Source organism: Vombatus ursinus, unplaced genomic scaffold (assembly GCF_900497805.2).
Source record: "Vombatus ursinus unplaced genomic scaffold, bare-nosed wombat genome assembly UNPS02014799.1, whole genome shotgun sequence".
NCBI lineage: Eukaryota > Metazoa > Chordata > Mammalia > Diprotodontia > Vombatidae > Vombatus > Vombatus ursinus.
Genome location: NW_020954577.1, coordinates 38,783,065 through 38,801,734, shown reverse-complemented (window position 1 = coordinate 38,801,734; position 18,670 = coordinate 38,783,065). Strand labels below are relative to the sequence as shown.

Sequence of the window (18,670 nt, the reverse complement as noted above, 5' to 3'; positions counted from 1 at the left end):
ATCTATCTATCTATCTATCTATCTATCTATCTATCTATCTATCTATCACATTAGGCACTTAAAAATGTTTACTCACTGACCAACAGTAGTTATATCACAACAGCAACTCATACAAAGCTGGCAATATGTGAAAACCTCCATATACATACATACATACATACATACATACATATATATATATATATTTATGAGCTGTTATCTAACTATGCCTCCCTCTGGGTTAACCAGATCATCCTGAGAGCATCTTTTGGTAAAATCACAAGAAAGACAACAAATATATTTGAGATAGAACAGATCTGCCAGTTATTACAGGAATGTATTTGCACAGTGGAATTATCACATTTCTAATCGACTACCGCAGAAATGTAAGAGGGACTACTAGTGACGCCATTTTCTCACAGAAAAGAACATCTGGAAGACCAGCTAGGCCTGACCAAACACATACAGAAGAAATATGTTCTAGAGGTGACAATTTTTAGGGAGTCCATGGATTGATTTTCTTTCATTCTTCAGGAGCAAAGGCATTCCACGAAGACATGAAACAATGCAAAAAATTAGGAGTGAATCAAGCAGAAAAATATTCTCCAAGGGTGTGCAATCTCTTCAACCCCCAAAGGGCTTATAATCTAATTCTCCTTTGGGCTTATAATCTAATTCTCCTTTAATCTCAGCAATTGATTTTCTAGCTATTGCAAAGAAAGGAATGTTGTACAAGAATGGAAACTGCAATGGTTGGTGCTTTTGAAAACAAAATGGGCCAAGAAGATAAAGGCAGTCATTAACCCACACGCCTGTTTTCCCTTTTCCTTAAGTCTTTAGGCATGCTTTTATTGAAGGTACTCCTTCGATGAAAACACAAAAAGGGCAAAGCATTTTCTCAGAGATGATTCTCTATAGGAGATCCCATCTTTATGGTCACACAAGTGATTGAAAGGCATAAAGAAGAAGAAATCCTGCGGTGCCTTATTCTCTTGGCCTAAAAATAGCATCTGACTTCACATCACAAAACATAGCCTTGAAATATGTATATATCTTTTATATTATGTATACAAATGAATAAATATGCTTAACTAACTTGCTTGATAAATTATTATTTTTCAATGGGTCCATGAGATTTGTGTGGGCACACATTTCACTGGCTGTCAGTCTTCAAGTATTTCTTAAGCACCTACTATGTTCCAGGCATCGCGCAAAGTACTGGTGGTATAAAAAAGGCAAAAACCAGTCCTTTCTCTAAAGGAGCTCCCAGTCTAGTGGGGCAGACAACATGCAAACAACCAGGCATGAACAAGATAAAGTCAGGATAAATCGGGAGATGATCAGCAGAGGGAAAGCATTAGCATTAAGGGGCTGGAGAGGGGTTCTTACAGAGGTGGGATTTTGGCTGAGACTTGAAGGAAGCCAGGAGGTGGAAGTGAGGACAGAAAGCATCCCAAGCCTGGGGGATGGCCAGTGCAAATGACCAGAGTCAAGAGCTGCATCAATCCAAGGAACAGCATCATGCCATGAGATTCTTGTCCACCTACTGCCATAAATGTTCCCAAAAGGACCCACTCAAAATGTTGAAGAATTTCCCCTCATTTAAAAGTAAAAAGAAACAAAACACTTTCCTTAAACTATTCATCTGGCATCCTTTACTTTTGTTATGTGACCTGCCCATTGCTTTTTTTTTTTTGAGATACACATATCTTGGACAGGTACTAGAGATAAGTAGTGAGCAAGGCCCAGAATTAGTTAGGAGAACACTTGGCTTAATGACATTTGGGGAATTACACTGTATTTTCAACAATCTCATTGTCATAAAATCCCATTCCTTCAACGTCAATATTTTCCCGATGGTATCATATGACTATGAAGTATATATTATCTCAGGAGAATCAGTCACAAGTAAACCAAAAGGCAATGGGTGGAATGACTCGGCATGTCCAACCTCTTACCAGAAATGATGTGTGAGAAGTGACCTAAAACAGATGATCAGAAAAATGAAAATCTCCAGAAAGGGTCTGGAGGAAAAAACTAGGAATAAAGATAAATGTTAAAATGAAGCAAATTTTGGCTTGAGAGAAAGTCGTCATGGAAAGGGTTGTTTCACTAGCGACTCCAAACAAGGCTTAGCTGACCACTTGGCTCTCTTGTAAAGGACACTTCTGTTTCTATAAGGGTTGGATTATGGGTTTCTATGGTCCCTTTTAACTCTGAGATTTTATGACCTCACATTAAGTTCTTCTCCCCAGCTAATTTTTGCTGTTCTGAGAGGCAATACTGCTTGTAATGTCCATCCTTTTCTTCAAAAATATTTTCCAAATGAGCTTAGCATTAGTCTTGGCTACCATGACAATGGCAAGGAGATAATTTGTTGGCTGATGTTGTTTCTGGGCATTTTTGCCCTTCTTGTTGTGGTGACTTTTTCCATCATTTAGATTCACTGAAGAAATAAACATAGTCAGAATCAACATCATTACTTTTCCCCATTTCCCCCTTTTTTCTGAATTAAAAGACAGCTTTAATCAGTTAGGTCAGTCAGGTTGGATCTGATGTGACCACACAGTGCCTTCTAACTGATTGTTTACTCTAACCTTTGCTCTAACCAAAGATCTGGCTATCTACAATTGTTTCTTAAATGACTAATGTCTGTAACTAGCCGATTGCTGTCCATTAAGGTACAGTAAAATTTCATTTGTTAATGATAATGTTCAATATTCACCTTATCTAGTATCCTCCAACTCTTTTCTGGAAGAAAATAAAAATGATGGACAAGCGTGAGGTTTCTGAATAGTCTGTAAACTTTGCATATAACTTGAACTTTGAACTTTTTAATATAATTAAAACTTTGAACTATAATTTTTAGCATAGCATTTTGTCTTCTTTTGGGATCACTTTTTTATAGAAGTCATCAACTATCAAAGCATATATTTATATATACTCAAAAAATAAATATTGGACAAGAAGAGAAGTTATAATGGATGATACTTCCGGGGTGAAATTTTTGGCAAAGAAAATAAGGGCAATTATTAACCCACATGTGTGTTTTCTCTTCTCTTTAAATCTTTATGAGAATTTTCTAGGCATGCCTTTATTGAGGGTATGCCTTGCATGTAAACATGAAAAGAGCAAAGCAGTTTCTTCAGAGATGATTCTCTATAGGAGACCGCATATTTATGGTCACAGAAGTGATGTGTGACACATGTTTGTATGTATATGTTGATACATGCATACATAAGTCCCTACATACATACAAATATGTATGATGACCAAGTTCAGAAGATCTCAAGTGGTTCACATAATTTTTTTTTTGCTTAATCCTCTGTAGTAGATGTTGGTATACAATTGATAGTGATTCCCAGAGTGACCTATTTAGTTAGGTAGCTAAGTGGCACAGGGGATAGAGCACAGGACTTGGGAGTCAGGAAGACCTGAGTTCAAATCCTGCCTTCCACATTTGCTAGCTGAGTGTCTGGATAAGATATTCTCAACTCGTCAATCTCAGCCTCAGCTTTCTCATCAGTAGATAATAATGGGGATAATAACAGTACCTATGTCGTGAAGATCAAATGAGTTAACATTAGTACAGCACTTTGCATACCTTAAAGGTCTACATAAATACTAGCTATTATTGTTGTTGTTCATATTATTGTTACGTTGTGGTGATGATAATGATGATGATGACCATGATGCTCATAATGAATCCTTCAAGGAGAGATGACCACATCTCCCACAAAATAAAATCTCTTATATATGTGGGGCATGGGAAGAGAATAATACCAACTTCTCTAAAAAGAACCAGTGGGTCATTCTTCAGTTTAGCTACCCTTTGTCGTGCCTTCTGGATTCATTTATGGTTAAAAAAAAAAAAAGGTCTGGCTGTAATTAATTTCTTCCAGTAATTTGTCAATGGGATGTTGCTTGGTGGACAAACAACATAAATTATGACTGCTGGCCGTTCAACTAATGCTGGTAGATGGGCTCAAATATCCTCTAATCCCTTTCCTACAATCAACTTCCATCACTAGTGAGATAGAAAGATGACACACAGGGCTGGGAGACATTTTCTATTTTTGTCAGTTTTGTGACTTGTCACAGTGACTCCAAACATTCATCACCTAGAAACACCTTTCCATTACAACCGTTTTGTCTTTAACCCAATCCCAACTCGATAAACTCCAGTGTCTCCCTAGCACTTCCAGGATCAAACATGAAATCCTCCAGCAGGCTTTCAAAGCCCTTCCCAGCCTGACACCTCCACATCTTTCTCCTCTTCTTATGCTGCACATCTCCCATCATCCCATACATACTCTTCAACCCACTGACACTGGCTTCCTTGCCATTCTTCTAATAAGACACTCCATCCCTCGGTTCTGGGCATTTTCCTTCTAACTATCCTTCATGCCCGGAATGCTGTTGCTTCTTGTCTCCACGTTCTGGCTTCCTTCACATCCCAGCTCAAATCTCACCTAACGCTAATGCCCTCTCCCTGAGATTATGTGCAAGTGATTTATCCTATCAATTTCCTCTTTGTAAATACTTGTTTGCACGCCCTCTCCCCTATTAGACTGTTAGCACCTTGAAAGGAAAGACATTTTTCACCTTCATTTATATTCCCAGTTTCTAGCACACAGCAGGCACATAATACATGCTTATAGACTCAATAAAAACAACAGCCAGCATTTATAAAAGCACTTTACAAACATTTGATCCTCACAGCAATCCTGGGAGGTAGGTGTTATTGTTATTCCTATCTCACAGATGAGAAAACCGAGCCTGAGAGAAGTTGACTCACCCCAGGTTACAGAACTATGAAGTGTCTTTTGATGTATGTAAATGATTCGTTGATAATCTGCTCTTAGTCAAGCTAGGCTCATGATGGGCATACAGTTTATGCCCAGGCTCATACTAAAAACCTTTCCTGATTGGTAGTACCTGAGAGAACACATCCTCTGCCTATATAGAGGGTTCTAGGTTTCCAGAACCCATACGTACCCATCGCCAAACAATGACAAGGCATTGGCTGCAATAATAAGCCTCCTTTTTTTTAGAGATGGTGGTTATTATTATTATGAAAATGTAAGCCTTGATTATATTAAAAGCGTAACAAAAAACTATTGGAAATTAATGTGATGCAAAAACAAAAGACAATAATAATTTTTTTTAAAAAAAATAGTGAAAGGGGAGGGAGGGGGAGAAAAATTTTAAACTCAAAAGCATATGGAAGTGATTGTTGAAAAATCAAAATAAATTAATTTAAAAAAAAATAAAGAATAAAAAAAGAATAGTGAACAGAAAGAACTATAAGAAAGATGGGAAACCTCATGACCTGATGAAGAGTAAAGTCAGCAGGACCAAGGCTACTACACCAATGCAGATGAAAGGAATACTAGAATCCTAAAGACTCCATCTTAACTCTGGAAAAATGATGATGGAGCCCCTCTCTCTTTTCAACAGAGAGGTGAGAAAGACTCTGGATTTGAAATGTTGCCTTTCCTGTCAGAATCCCGTTATGCTGGCTGGTTTTGCTTAAGTATTTTCCTTCGTTACAGGGGAGGGATCATTTGGTCTGGAAAATGGGACATACCTAGAAATGACTGTGATAAAAATCCTTCGGCATCCATAAAACTTAAGCCATAGTGAGTGACCACAGAAGAGTGGGTATTGCCATCACTGGTACCCCATCCCACTCCCAAATACAGCAATTACTATTGTTCATCTAAGAAATGATAGGATAGATCAATAAATAGCTGATAAGGAATGCTAACGAGTAGCAGAAGAAATTGGCGTTGGTATTGTGGGGCATAGTCCACATTCTGGGCATGTCTTGGATGCTCATGTCCCAGCAAAAGGAAATAATTCTTTCCTGGTAATCCACCCCCTCTGCACTGCTCATGATGGCATTAGGTAGATACGACCTTTATGAAGGATCTCTGCCATTTTTGCCACACTCTAAAAACAACACTGTGATTCAATCTGCTTCTATTTCCTCCATCTGGGATATTTCCCAACCCCCTGCCCACCCATCTCCACATGTTTAATTCCAATCATTCTTCAAGGTCCTGAACTAATGCCACTTCTTCCATGACATTTTCTCTGGTCCTCTCACCTAAAGACAGAAGTAATTTCTCCTTCTCCTATAGCCCCCAAAGATTCAGCTTGTACAAACTTTTGCCACATTCTGCCTTCTAACATAGTTCTTTGTGTATCTATCTCACCTTTACTACTAGATTGTAAGCTCCTTGAAGGCAGAAACTATGCCTTATTCCTCTCTGTATTCTTTTCAGCACATAGTAGGTACCTAGCAAATGTGTTTTGAATTGATGGGAGCCTTTCTTGCCACCCAGAGGCACTTAAGTATCTTTGTTATGGTAAGCAAAGGGGTGTGGTGGGCTCCTTCTTTGGACTCCATCTTCCCCTACAACTCCAAACTGGGTCATCCCATTTCCACTTTTCCATGATTTCCTCTGATAAGCAGGGCCCCAGTGAACAATTAAAGCTTTCAATAAATAACCTGTAAGCACATTCATTTGATTTACTGTTATTTGATACAGCAGTTAGTTTCAATGGGGCAGTTAATATTGATTACATAAAGTACTACAGACAAACACGAAACAGTTCCAGAACTCTATGGGTTATTACTCTTTATCTGCCAGTCATCTGGGTTACTTGTAATGGCAGTGAAATTTAAAATCAATAATAACAATTAGTGTTCCGTACACCATGAGGGGTGAATCATGTGAATTATGTTTTCTTATAAAATCAAAGATAAAGAGGCCCATAAATGGAAAAAAAGGGTGCCTCTGAATTTTCCCATTCTCCATGGCAAAGCTGTTTCTTGGAAACCCTTAAAAAAGGCGGAAGGGGAGACAGAAAAAGGAAAGAAGAAGCTGTTACAATCATAGAACAGGTGTAGAAATCCAGCTGGTTTTCATGGTGGAACAGGGAGGAAACATACAAAGACTAAAAGTGATCGAAACATGTGTTAACAAACTTATTAACATTAACGGCACTGGCAATTGACTTTGCAGGAAATACACTTCAAACCACCTTTTTTGGCTTCAAATTCTTATGCATTAGTCGTGATCGGAATGAAATGGAACCGGCGGTTTTTCAGCTTTACGGCACCACTACTGTAATGTCTAGATAATTAAAATGCAAAGCAATAAGAGAAATGTTTCATCATTAAACTGTAACCAGCGCTCTCTGTGAAATCAGCCATTCCAAAGACTTGTTTTTCATCAATTATTTGTTATTTATCTGATGTAAATATAAGGAGTAATTAAAATGTATGGCTTCTTTGGCAGCTTCTTGTCATTAAAGCCAATGAAAGCATTCTGAAGACCATAATGAAATAATTATGTTTGCCTTTAAGAATTCTCTTCCATAACACATGGCAGGACTGCACTAAATTAAAACATCAGGAACAAAATTTCACTTGCATCTATTTCCATTTTAGTTAATTACGCCCCCAAGCTTTCCAATAGACCAGGCCCTAAAAATCTTTTGAACCGGTCTCCACAACAGCAGCCTTTTACAATGATGATCTTTGATGATGACACAAAGGTACTGTAGCCTGAAAGCTTTAATATTTCTGGAAGGTTTTTTTTTTTTCTTTCACTCTTAACAGCATCAAGTCCCCGTTTACTGTTGAAAGCTCAGTAAATTGGAATAGATGGGGTCCAAATTTTCATTTCTACTCAGCTGACATAATCATCTAATCTAAGGTCTTAGCTACATTATTTCCAGTGGTTTCATAGATTATATTTTTGATTTGATAAAATTTGCCTCTGCAGAAAACAAGAATGAAGTTGACAATGGACATCCAAGTAGACCTGAGTAATATTAGAAAAATAACTCCTGTCTTGACACCCAAAGGAAAAAAAAGGAAATATCTTTGGCCTTGATAACATAGCTCTCTGATCTATATGATGGGCAGTATTTTCAGAACTGTGGTCAGAGGACCCCTGGGGATTCTCTAGGAATTCTCTGCCTCCCCATTCCCATCAGGCAACATACACTCAAACTCCCTGTCAAGAGGACCTTCGGGGGACAAGAAATTGGGTACGTAGGCAGAGAAATAAGAGGTAGGGATTAGGAGGGAAGGACTGGGCAAGAGCAGTCATCAGAGGCTCCAGTTGTGGCTAGGGCAAAGAAAAAGCCTTGAATTTGCTAATATGGGGCCAGAGGAGGTAAACAGTGCCCAGATAAAATCAAACAGGGATTTGTTTAGACAACAAGAATTGCTTTATTTTCCCCAATCCACATTTAGGTAGATAATACAGTTTAGAAAATATATAGTAAACACTACGCTGTCTTGTCAGAAATCCCCTGGAAGTGGATGGCAGCTGAGGATTAGGAAATGACACGAGATGTATTTGTAATTATGATTTCTGAATTTGCTGTGATTCACTTCACTCTGCTCCTCCTCCCCCAACTCTTAAGTTCTATTTGGACAAATTGTCTTGAAATGATGATAAATCCCACCTGCCGCTAACCCACTTGGATTCATTTTCTCTAGACTGTCTCCCCTCCTTTCTAGGGGAGTAGTACCTTTTCCTTGAGACCACTTCCCCCAACAAGAGAAAACATTCAAGCCAAAGTCACTAATATCTGGAAAGATGACATCACTTCTCAACCAGACAGGGCTAACCAGTCTATTCTTTCTGAATGATGCCCTTGCAATATCCCACCCATCATCCATGGCCATGGAGTTCTGCAAATGCACTGTTTGGTCAAGCTCTGGATCCTGCACCATTAACAGCTACAGACAATGCTTACGTCTGCACACTGGTCCTGGCTGTCCTCTTCCCTAGGAGGAGGGAATATGCTTTATAAAGGGGTTAAACACACACACACACACACACACACACACATACATATACCAGTTTATGCTTTTAGAGATAAGATAATGATGCCCCAGGAATGAGGCCAGAATGCAGAGGAATATCTTGATTGATACAGTGTATTATTAGACCTTGCAGATGGCACATGGTATCTCATCTGCTCTTTGATAAGTTAGTTTGGTAGAAATTACCTACATATCACTATAGTAAGAAGACATTGATTGACCTGTAATCCTCAATTAACCTCTTTTTTTCCTCCTCCTAAACTCATCCTTTAAGAAAAGAGACAGACCTGGATCTGGGGTTCTTTTCTTTTCTCTTCCTTTTTCTTCCTTTCTTTGTTTCTTTCTTTTTCTTTTCTTTCGTCTCTCTCTTTTCTTAAAGCAGACTAATTTAAAGCCAGGTTCTCTGGAGTTGGAGTCAGAGACTCTGTGTTGAAATTTCCAGCTCTTATTCCCTCACAACATCCCGGTACATCACTTGACTCGCCCGAGCCTCAGTTTCCTTATCTATAAAGTTAAGAGAGTTGGACTAAATTGGTACCCTAAAATCCCTTTCATCTCAAAGTCTATGATCCTACCATCTAAATTCTTGAGGCTCACTTTCTTAAGATGAAAAGTAAGGGAACTGGACCAGAAGATCACCAAGTTTCCCTCCCGTGCTAAGCACTGTGACCCCATGTCTAGAGAGTCAGTACATCCTGAAGATAATCTCTCACACCTTCTATCAGCTACGAGACAGAGAGGAAACATCACACGGTGGACAGAACACTGGACTTGGCCAGGAAGGCTGCGGTTCCAATTCCACCACAAACCCTTACTGTTTGTGTGATGATGGGCACCTCATTTAACCTTCTGAGCATCAGTCTCTTCATCTATAAAATGGGGAGAATAACACTGACCATAGGGCTGTTCTGATGCTCCAATGACAGAATGTATGAAATTTGTTTTGCAAACTTTGTAGTGATAATACAAATGTGAGCTCATATTACTCTGCAAGAATTCATTTTCAAAATGAAAACTGGAAAGGAAGGAGAATATGCAAACTTGAAAAAAAAGATAAAATTCTATTCAAATATCGCACAAAATGAATTAGAACTAACAAATTTAGAATTATTCTCACCAAGGGTTAATACAACACAGGTTTTCTGATTAGCCCACATTCAGTTAACCGGAATATTCAATCAACCAGAAAAGCCATTCCCCAAGTATCCCAGCTAATTGAGGTCTAGGCTAATGAATTTATAGTAAAACATTTAAAGTATAACACTGATGATTAAGCATGAGTAAATTAGCATGAACACAAAATTCATCAAGAAACACACACACACACACACACACACGGTGAAGAAGGTTTTAATAAAACTGAATCAGTCTCTCCATTTTGTAACTGGGTTTTATAGACACTTTTTAGTAAATTCAACTTCCTTACAAATAACAGCAATTTCCTAATTAGGAATTCAGATTCTCCATCCAAAATTCCATTTTTCCTTCCTTTCTTCCTTCTGAATTTAAACCTAGTTTAAAAAAAAAAGCAAACTTCAGGAGGTCAGGCAGGAATGCTATAACAGACATCTGTGCTGTGAGCTCTTCCCAGAAAGTCCTGGAGCCAGTGCACATTCCATAAATGTTGAAGGGAGATGGGAATGGGAAAAAGGGCAATGAAGATAGGATCAGAGATCCAGAGCTCTAAGGGACGATCAGAAATCACAAATCACAGATCAGGAACTGGGGGACATCCCACTTATTTTAAAGATGAGGCTAAAGTGATTTACTCAAGGACATACAGGTAGCAAATTCATAGCATCACAGATCTAGAATCTAAAAAAGATGCTGGAGGCCATTTAGTCCAGATATTTCCTTTTTTTTTTTTAATAGAAAAAGAAATCTAGACTCAGAGAGGATGAGTGAATCCCCCATGGTCACACAGTAAGCATCAGGGGCACATCCTTGGGTCTAGCAGCCTTCCTTTCCCGGACGAGGAACCCAAAACCCAGACAGGTGACTCCTCTTGTCCAAGCTCACATAGATAATTGCAGAAGCAGAATCTGAACTCAGATCCTCTGTCTCCAAATCCCATGGTATTTCAACTTCATCATTTTGTTGTGGCAGTATAGGAAGGTGAGGAAGGCAAAGGAAGAAAGGAGGGCAATGATTTGTTATTTCTTATTCCTCAGTATCCCCAGGACTTGAATATGAGGAATTCTGATTACCCAGAAGGGAAATATAATATAAAAAAGCAAATCTCCCCTCTTAGGCCTCCTTATTTACTAGGAATAACGAATGGCGATATTGCCCCGCTAAATCTTAAAAGAAAATGGAAAAATGTCCCAGTTAGGAAGAGAATAGGATGGTCCATTTCTGGAGAGAAATGGAACCCCCAAGTTTTGACCATTCCAGGCAGACTTCCATCAGAAGTCTTCTATCTCTGTTAACAGGCCGGGAGACCTGAGTCCCACATAAGCTGGTTCTGTAAGCATCAGATCTTGGAGTTCCAAATCAACCCAGGAGTCCGGTGCCAAGGGAAATCTGAATCTCAGTGGAAATCTCTATTTCTCCCATTTTTTTCCTCCTAAAAGAATCCTGTATTTCTATTGGCTTCATGCAAAACAATAAAGTTAGGAACAGTTTTTCTACCAAAACTGCAGATCAATAAAACCTGCTGGGTGATCAATTTACGCAACTGTTTACATTTATTAACCTCCATCTTTTTTCTTTTCCTGCTTAAATCCCGACAGGAAAGGAAAACTTCACTAGCTTATCGAGCTGAACCTCTCCTTTCTGCCTTGGTTTCTAAACACTCCCTTGCCTGGGCTGTCTTTCAGGTTTCAGCTAAAGTCCCTTTTCGTCTTCTCCTATTTCTGATGGTATGAGTTACTACACTCATGTTGCTGAGAAGCAGAAAATTATATCCCACTTTAAAATAACAGTGGAGCCTTTTCTAAGAAGTGTTCTATTCAAAACTGCAGTTGGGAGGGAAACTAGCTGTCAGCCTGAGCACTATCCAATTCGGGTACTTTGACCCCATTTTCTATCTCCCAGTGACAAGGTTTGGATACTTTTAATGCTTAGAATTTAGGTCACAATTATAGGGGGAAAGGTCTTTTCTTATCCTATGACTCACCCCTAGTATGTCTTTTAAATAGACAATCCTTTCTCTTCCAGTTGCAAAATTCTCATGCCAAGTTAAAAAAAAAATCTAGTAATTTTTTTTTTAACCAGGTTAAAAAAATTGTCTTCATATTTTATGGTTGTGAAACTAACAAGGAAAATGTCCCAAGAAGTTGTTCCAGTTTGACTTCACTGAAGCTAATCATACTTAAATCTACAAGATTTCAGGATTCACACTCTAGACACTGAACAATAGAATTAATGCAGCAAACATCTGGGGCAATCAGTCCCCAAGACCATTCCACAAGGCATAGGAAGAGAAACCTGACAACTCTGCCACTGGGCAGGACAAGATCCTCCTTCCGGGGCATTTCAGAAGGCACTGTCTGCCTGGAGTTTTCATTTCCATAGTATCCACCTAAGCCGGACTTTGCATTTTTCCACGGGGGCAATTTAGAGGCCTTGAGCCAACAGCTGTCCCGCATATCATTTTTCTGTCTTAAAAAAAAAAAAAAAGAGGGGAGGGGAGGGGAGGGGAAGGAGGGAAGGAAATATCTAACAAGTTAACTTAGGGTCTGTGCTATCCTTGAAAGTTTGACTTTAATAACTTGGGAGGGGAAAAAAAAAACAAACCTAACACCCTACAAAGGAATCACTGCAGTCTGAGCCTCAAATTGCTTTTAGAATTTTAGCCTTGTTGTCCCCAGGATTTACAACAGGAAAATTCTACCCAGCACTTCCTTTGTCAGAAGAGCTCCCAAACTGTTCATTTAAAAAAAAATATTATTTCTCTTTGGTTTGGGCATTCATAAAACAAAAGGGAAAAGGGAAGGGGGAAGAGATTGCAGTTAAGCCACGCTTACTTCACACTCACTATAACCCAGATGTTATTCTGATAAGCCTTGCGTCGATAGGATTGGTACTGTGGTTACAAATGAGACCAGGGCACACTTATTAGCACGCTATCTTCAACATTTTTTAAGGCTCTATCTGCCCTATCAGCTTTGCAAACAGTTAGGACGGAGCCTTGGGACGATAAGAAAATTTGTAGAGCTCAGCTAATATTTTCGAGGTCCTTTATTTTCACTCAGGTTAAGTTGGGGCTCAAGCCGGGAGGTTCACCATCCCGGAGGGCTGATCTGATGGCTTGCAAAAAAAAAAAAAAAAAAAAAAAAACAAAAAAAAAAAATCGGGGGGGGGAGGGGAAGGACACTCTGAAATTCCTGAGATCCCTTTGTCCAATTTCTTTATTTACTCTTCCTAATGCAAGCTTCTTTGATTAGCTGAACTTTGCTGTTATCAACACTCCCCTCTTATCTTCTGGCCCTGGGCGAATGACACATTTACCAATAGCTCTCCCCAGATAAGGCAAATCCTATGTTTAACTTGGGCAAAAGCAAACAAAGCATTTTTCCCTCCTCCTACAACTTAATAGGCATGTTTGGGGTCAATTACAAAACAGGAAAAACTCTCTGTAAAAGCTTTATTGGGTCTCCTAACTTCCAGAGGGTGTCTTATATGTAGATTTATCCCCCCTCTCCAAATTCCCCAGCAGAGAAATTCTTTGCATTGGGGCGCTCTTAGAAATTTAATAAAAAAAAAAGTTTCAAGGATTCCCAGGGCGGGCTCCTGGAATTGCTAACTGGGTTTTCGTTGGCAATGAGAGGCCAATTCTAAGACATGGGAGGAGCAGGGTTTAGAACGCGATCTTGCAAAGCTCGTAGTTCCCAGGGAGAGAGAATGCCCATCACAAAAGATGCATTTCTTCTGAAATAGCAGCTCCAGGAGGACAAACCAACCTCGCAAAGGCTGCGGGTGGCAAAGCCTTCTTCCCAGGGCTGGGGGGAGGAAAACGAAAGAGCAGAGCTGCGGGCACGCAGTGGTTCCAGCGTTTTACCCATCCCACTCCAGTGATTCCCTGGGGCCAGGTCCCAACCCGACCATCAAGGGCAGAAAAGTTCAGGAGGAAGTTTAAACCTTGGATATTTTTTCAAAGCCACCCGAGAGCCAACTAAATCCTCTTCCAGCTAAACTTTGACCCCTTTTGAAAATGCAGGTTGGAAATGTGGATCTGGATCTCCAGGCTAAGGCTCCAAACGAACGTCAAAGAAAGTGCTAAAAAACACCTCATGACAGATAGCTCAGTCGTCGATCTCAATCAGTGTCAGGGGGTGAAGCATCCTGCGGGCTCCCCGTGGCAGAGGCTCGGAGGTGGGAGATCCCCGTCCTCCTGGTCATTTCTCAAGCTTCAGGCCGGACTGCTAAGCCCGCTACTGGGAGCTTCAGCCCTGCCAGTGTCAGGATCAGATAACCAAAGAGTCAATACATGCATTTTTTTTTTAACTTTGCTACCAGGCACAAGGGTTTCCTCCCCCTCCATCTCAGCTCCTTTCCATCCCCCCAGCCTGAAGCTCCAGATATGGAAATAATTGATGACCTAACACAAGGGGTGTTCGTGGCCGGGAGTTTTCTAGCAAAACAGCGACTTCTTAGAGCAACAAAGTGAATCAGAAAGTTGGCAGTAAGGTCAGGGCTAAGAAATATTGCCTTTTCCAAGCAAACGCAAACAGGAGAGGGGTGGACGGTCCCAGGGAGCTCGCTTTCCATGAACTCCCAGATCAGAGTCCAGCCCCTTGCCAGGGAGAGGGACAAATGCTATTTGGATTACTCTGCATTCTCTTGGGCCATTCTCTAAGACTGGAAAACTTAGCGCTGTCTGTCTGTCTGTCTGGCCATCTACTTCTGAGTTCATAACTGCAGGTAGAGAACATGTCAGTCTGTCCAAACCCAAACTCCTATCTCTTTTTCCTCCCCTCTCTCTGCACAGATCTGAAACTCTTCCCCCCCCCCCCCCCGATATCTGGATGGGGACACAGGACGCGTAGGGGACTAAAAACATTGTTCAGGGTATTCTCTGCTGAGGGCACATCGCTCCTCCAGCCAGTATTAAATAAGCCAGCCCTTTGTCCTAGCAATTACATCTTTATTGCATGCAAGGAGGAAAGGGGGCCGGGTGTTGGAGGGGGGGCACTTACACCCACACACCTGGAGAAACACATACACACAGGCACGCACACACACAGAGAAAAGCATGGGACCTACATTGAGCAGTGTGCCGGCGCTGCCACTCGGATTGTGTCAATCCACTGAAGCATGCTTTGAGGGCTTTCTCCTGGAGCATGCAAGAAGACGGGCTCGCAGTATAGAAGTCCAGGATTTGCCCAGGGCTCACTGCGAGAACATCCATACAGTCAAACATGGTCTCTCCCCTCTCTCTACTGAATGTCTGCAAAAGTGCTTTATCCTCTAGGGGTGGAGAGGCAGGAGGCACGGGAGAAGTCCACCCAACTCCATCCAACTCTGCCCCTTTCTTGGCACGCTGGGCTGCTGGTCCTTTTCCCAGACCCGAATCATGAATTATGACAGACAACACCGCTAAAAGCCTGTAATTGATCCGAATGGTCATTTACCATTTTCCAGGCTGCTCAGCCAATCCAGCGGGGCGGGGGGGATCGGGGCCAATGCCAAGGGCCAGGTCCGGGGAAACGCCCCCAGAAACCCCCCCGGATCCACGCAGGCTCCCCAGCGGAGGCTGCCTGCGGAGCTCTGGACCAGGCGGTCCCGGTCCCCGGAGTCCCGGTCCTCCAGCGCCTCGGATGGGGGAACCTCGGGTCCCCCCCTTCTGCAAAGAATAGATCCTTCTGCTTCTGAACAGCTCACTTCCTACTCCTTGTGTCACCCAGAATGAAAGATTGGATTGCCTAATATATGCGAGTGAACTTTCTATGAACCCTTCCCAGGCTGCTAACCTTCAAATGACCCAACTAGTCTGACATCACCAACTCCCAGGATTCTCACACAGCTTAAAATCGCCCTGCAGCCTTGCAAAAGCAGCCAGCCGGGCTGCAGGCTGCCACGGGCGGGATCTGGGGCTCCTGCCCACCCCTCACCTTCAAAAACAAGGCAACAACTACTGTCCTTTCTCCACCCCCTGCCACCCTGCCGCCTTGCCAGCTTGCTTTTCTCTTCTTTTCTTTCTTTTTTTTTTTATGGAAAGGGAAACCGCGAAAAAGCTGCCTCTGGCTAATGTTTGGGCAAAGACAAGCCTCTCCCTTTTTATTTGATTTTTTTTTTTGTCTTTCATATGTGTTTTTCTTCTTCTTTCTCTCTCTCTTCCCTCCCCCCTGCGTGCGCCCCTCTGTCGGCTAAATTCCTTGCAACTTAAGAATTTCCCCACTCCCTAAGAAGAGAGGTAGCCGCAGTCCCCATACAATTGTAAAATGGGGTCTCCACGCACAATCTCTCCCTTTTTTTCGGTCCTTCTAGGCATCTGACAGTCCCCTTGGAGTCCCTCTGGGATGAAAACGCACACTGCGCGTATTCATTCATTCCGAGATGCCTCCGGGGCCGCAGGAAGCAGGGGATGCTGCAGAATTCTGACCCAGGGTCAGCGTCTTACCAGCCGGTCGTAAAGCTGGAGAGGAGAGGGAGAGGAAATGTCAATCCATGAATAAGCATTTATTAAGCACCTCCTGTGTGCCAGGCAGGGTGCTAATCGCCACAGGGGAAGAACGCTGCATGGACCGTGCAATGCTTTTTACTCTGTGAGGACAGGGAGACCCAGAGAGCTGAAGAGATTGATTTGCACAAAGTCAGGTTGTAAGTGACAGAGATAGGATTTGAACCCACATCTTCTGATTCCAAATGCAGTATTCTTTCCACTACACTATGGACGCAGCTGCAATTCATTTTATGAGCGAAAGAAAGAAATCTGGGGGAGATTAATTGACTTCTGCGAGGTTACCCAAAAAAGCAGGCAGTAAATGGATTTGAACTCAGACCTTCTGAGCTCAAATCCGGAACTCTTTTTCTTGCATAAAGCATAATTCCAATCGCTTCATTTTACAGGGAAGGAAAATGAGGCCCAAAGCAGTATAGTGGGCATATGATTAAACCTAGAAGGGCTGAAATTGGGCATCACCTGATTCTCAAGTCAAAGGCATCCGTTCTTACTCGAAGTTAAAATTCACCCCATGACCCCGGTCATGCCCCAAATGACGTTTGTTCCACGAGCAAAGCTTTAAAATTAAAGATACAAATTAGAAATTTGGGGGACTGTAGCTAAGTCTGAACTTCGGTTTGGAGACATATGCATGGTTTTTTGTTTTTGTTCTGAAACGACCCTGCTGTGATATTGCTACCATGATCTCCTCTTCTCACGCCTTAAAAAAAAAACAAAAAAAAAAAAACATAAAAGACAACCAGCAACAACAACAATTGTATGTGGGGTGGGGTGGGAGTGCCGATGAAGTAAGGCGAGTTCAGGACGGATGTGTTTATAAATAACTCCACCCACTCCCGGCAAAGAAGGCTACAGAAAGACCAAATTCACCTGGTGGCCAAATTTCTCAAATTGCCTAAAGGATTCAACATGCCAAGGAATGAAATATCCAGTACATAAATTTCAAAGACAGCCTTCTCTCCCATTCTTCCCAGCCTTTGGGAGGGTGGGGTGAACTGAAGAGCCACGCTTCTGTCACTCAAAGCATTCTGGCATCTGGAGCTTTTAAAATTAGGTCTGGGGGGAAGGTGGCAGAATACCACTGCACCCCAGGCAGCAACACTGCTCCCCACCGAAGAAGTTCAAAGATCACCTTGCAGGGTTGAAGCATCCTCTTGTCCAAGGCAACCCATGGCAACCCTTCCCCTAACATCTGGTGATATTAGAAAGGCAAAGGGACACGATGCAGATGCTTCATGGCCATTTTGTGACTGAGAGATGCCCCTTCCCCAGCTGCCCGAGCTTGGAGAGGATGGTGCCCAACATTTAACATACTCTCCTTAAGATAGTTTTAAAGATACCCCAGGATGCCATCCATTTCTAAGCGAGGACACACAATCTATAACCCAAATTCCATTTTAATGAGCCCTTCCCCTCCCCAACCAAGTTCCATGGAACATAGGTCCACTTGATTTTAAAGAATGGACTTAACAAAGAGTTCTTACGATAAGGGCTGTGATAATAAGCGGCTGTGTCTGAAATGCACTAGGAAGGACTTAAGGTGAACTATCCCAACACTGTAAGGTTTCCATACTAGAAGACATCACAAAGGGGATGTTTAGGAAGCCTCCTTCTGTGGGGGAAAAGGGGATTTCACAATGAAGTACCTCCATAAGTTCTGTTTCCATCACTGTAAGAACACAACAGAGACCCCTAGAATCCTCCTCTAGTCATAAAAATCTCCAACTCTTCTAGTCCGATGAATTATTGAGATCAGCAAGGGACCTGGGAGGTTGTCTGATTCAACCCTTTTATTCTATAGATGAGGAAACTAAGGCCTGAAGGTGCCCGAAGCCACAAGGCCATTAAGTGGCTGAGCTGGTGTACAGACCCAGGTCCTCCAGGCCTCCAAATCCAGTCTGTCACCAGAATACAAGGTCTGTCTTCCTGAAGAAGAGAACTGCGTCTTCATCCCCTGAAGGGACCAATGGTGGTATATGCAGAGGCCAAAGACATAGCAAGCGTGCCCCCAACTGCTTAATGATAAAAGGGAAAATAACCTCCACTCAAATAAAAATGGGTTTTTATTGTGTAAGAGAATTTCTGATATGCAACTGAAAACCCTCTTCCTCTCACCAACTTCCCTGATTCTTTGGAGGGCATCAACATCTATCCATCTATCCTTCCATCCATCCATCCATCCATCCATCCATCCATCCATCCATCCATCC

At 41.7% G+C, this 18,670-nt stretch overlaps 1 protein-coding gene across 1 annotated transcript in view; it reads right to left on the bottom strand.

Moving 5' to 3' along the window:
* Positions 1–15,610, bottom strand: part of RARB (retinoic acid receptor beta) — a 179,619-nt gene extending 164,009 nt beyond the window's left edge. The window contains exon 1 of the mRNA XM_027872583.1: positions 15,041–15,610. Coding sequence (XP_027728384.1) covers positions 15,041–15,404 — 364 coding nt within the window. The 5' untranslated portion in view covers positions 15,405–15,610. The remainder of the gene's footprint in view (positions 1–15,040) is intronic.
* Between the last annotated feature and the right edge of the window lie 3,060 nt (positions 15,611–18,670).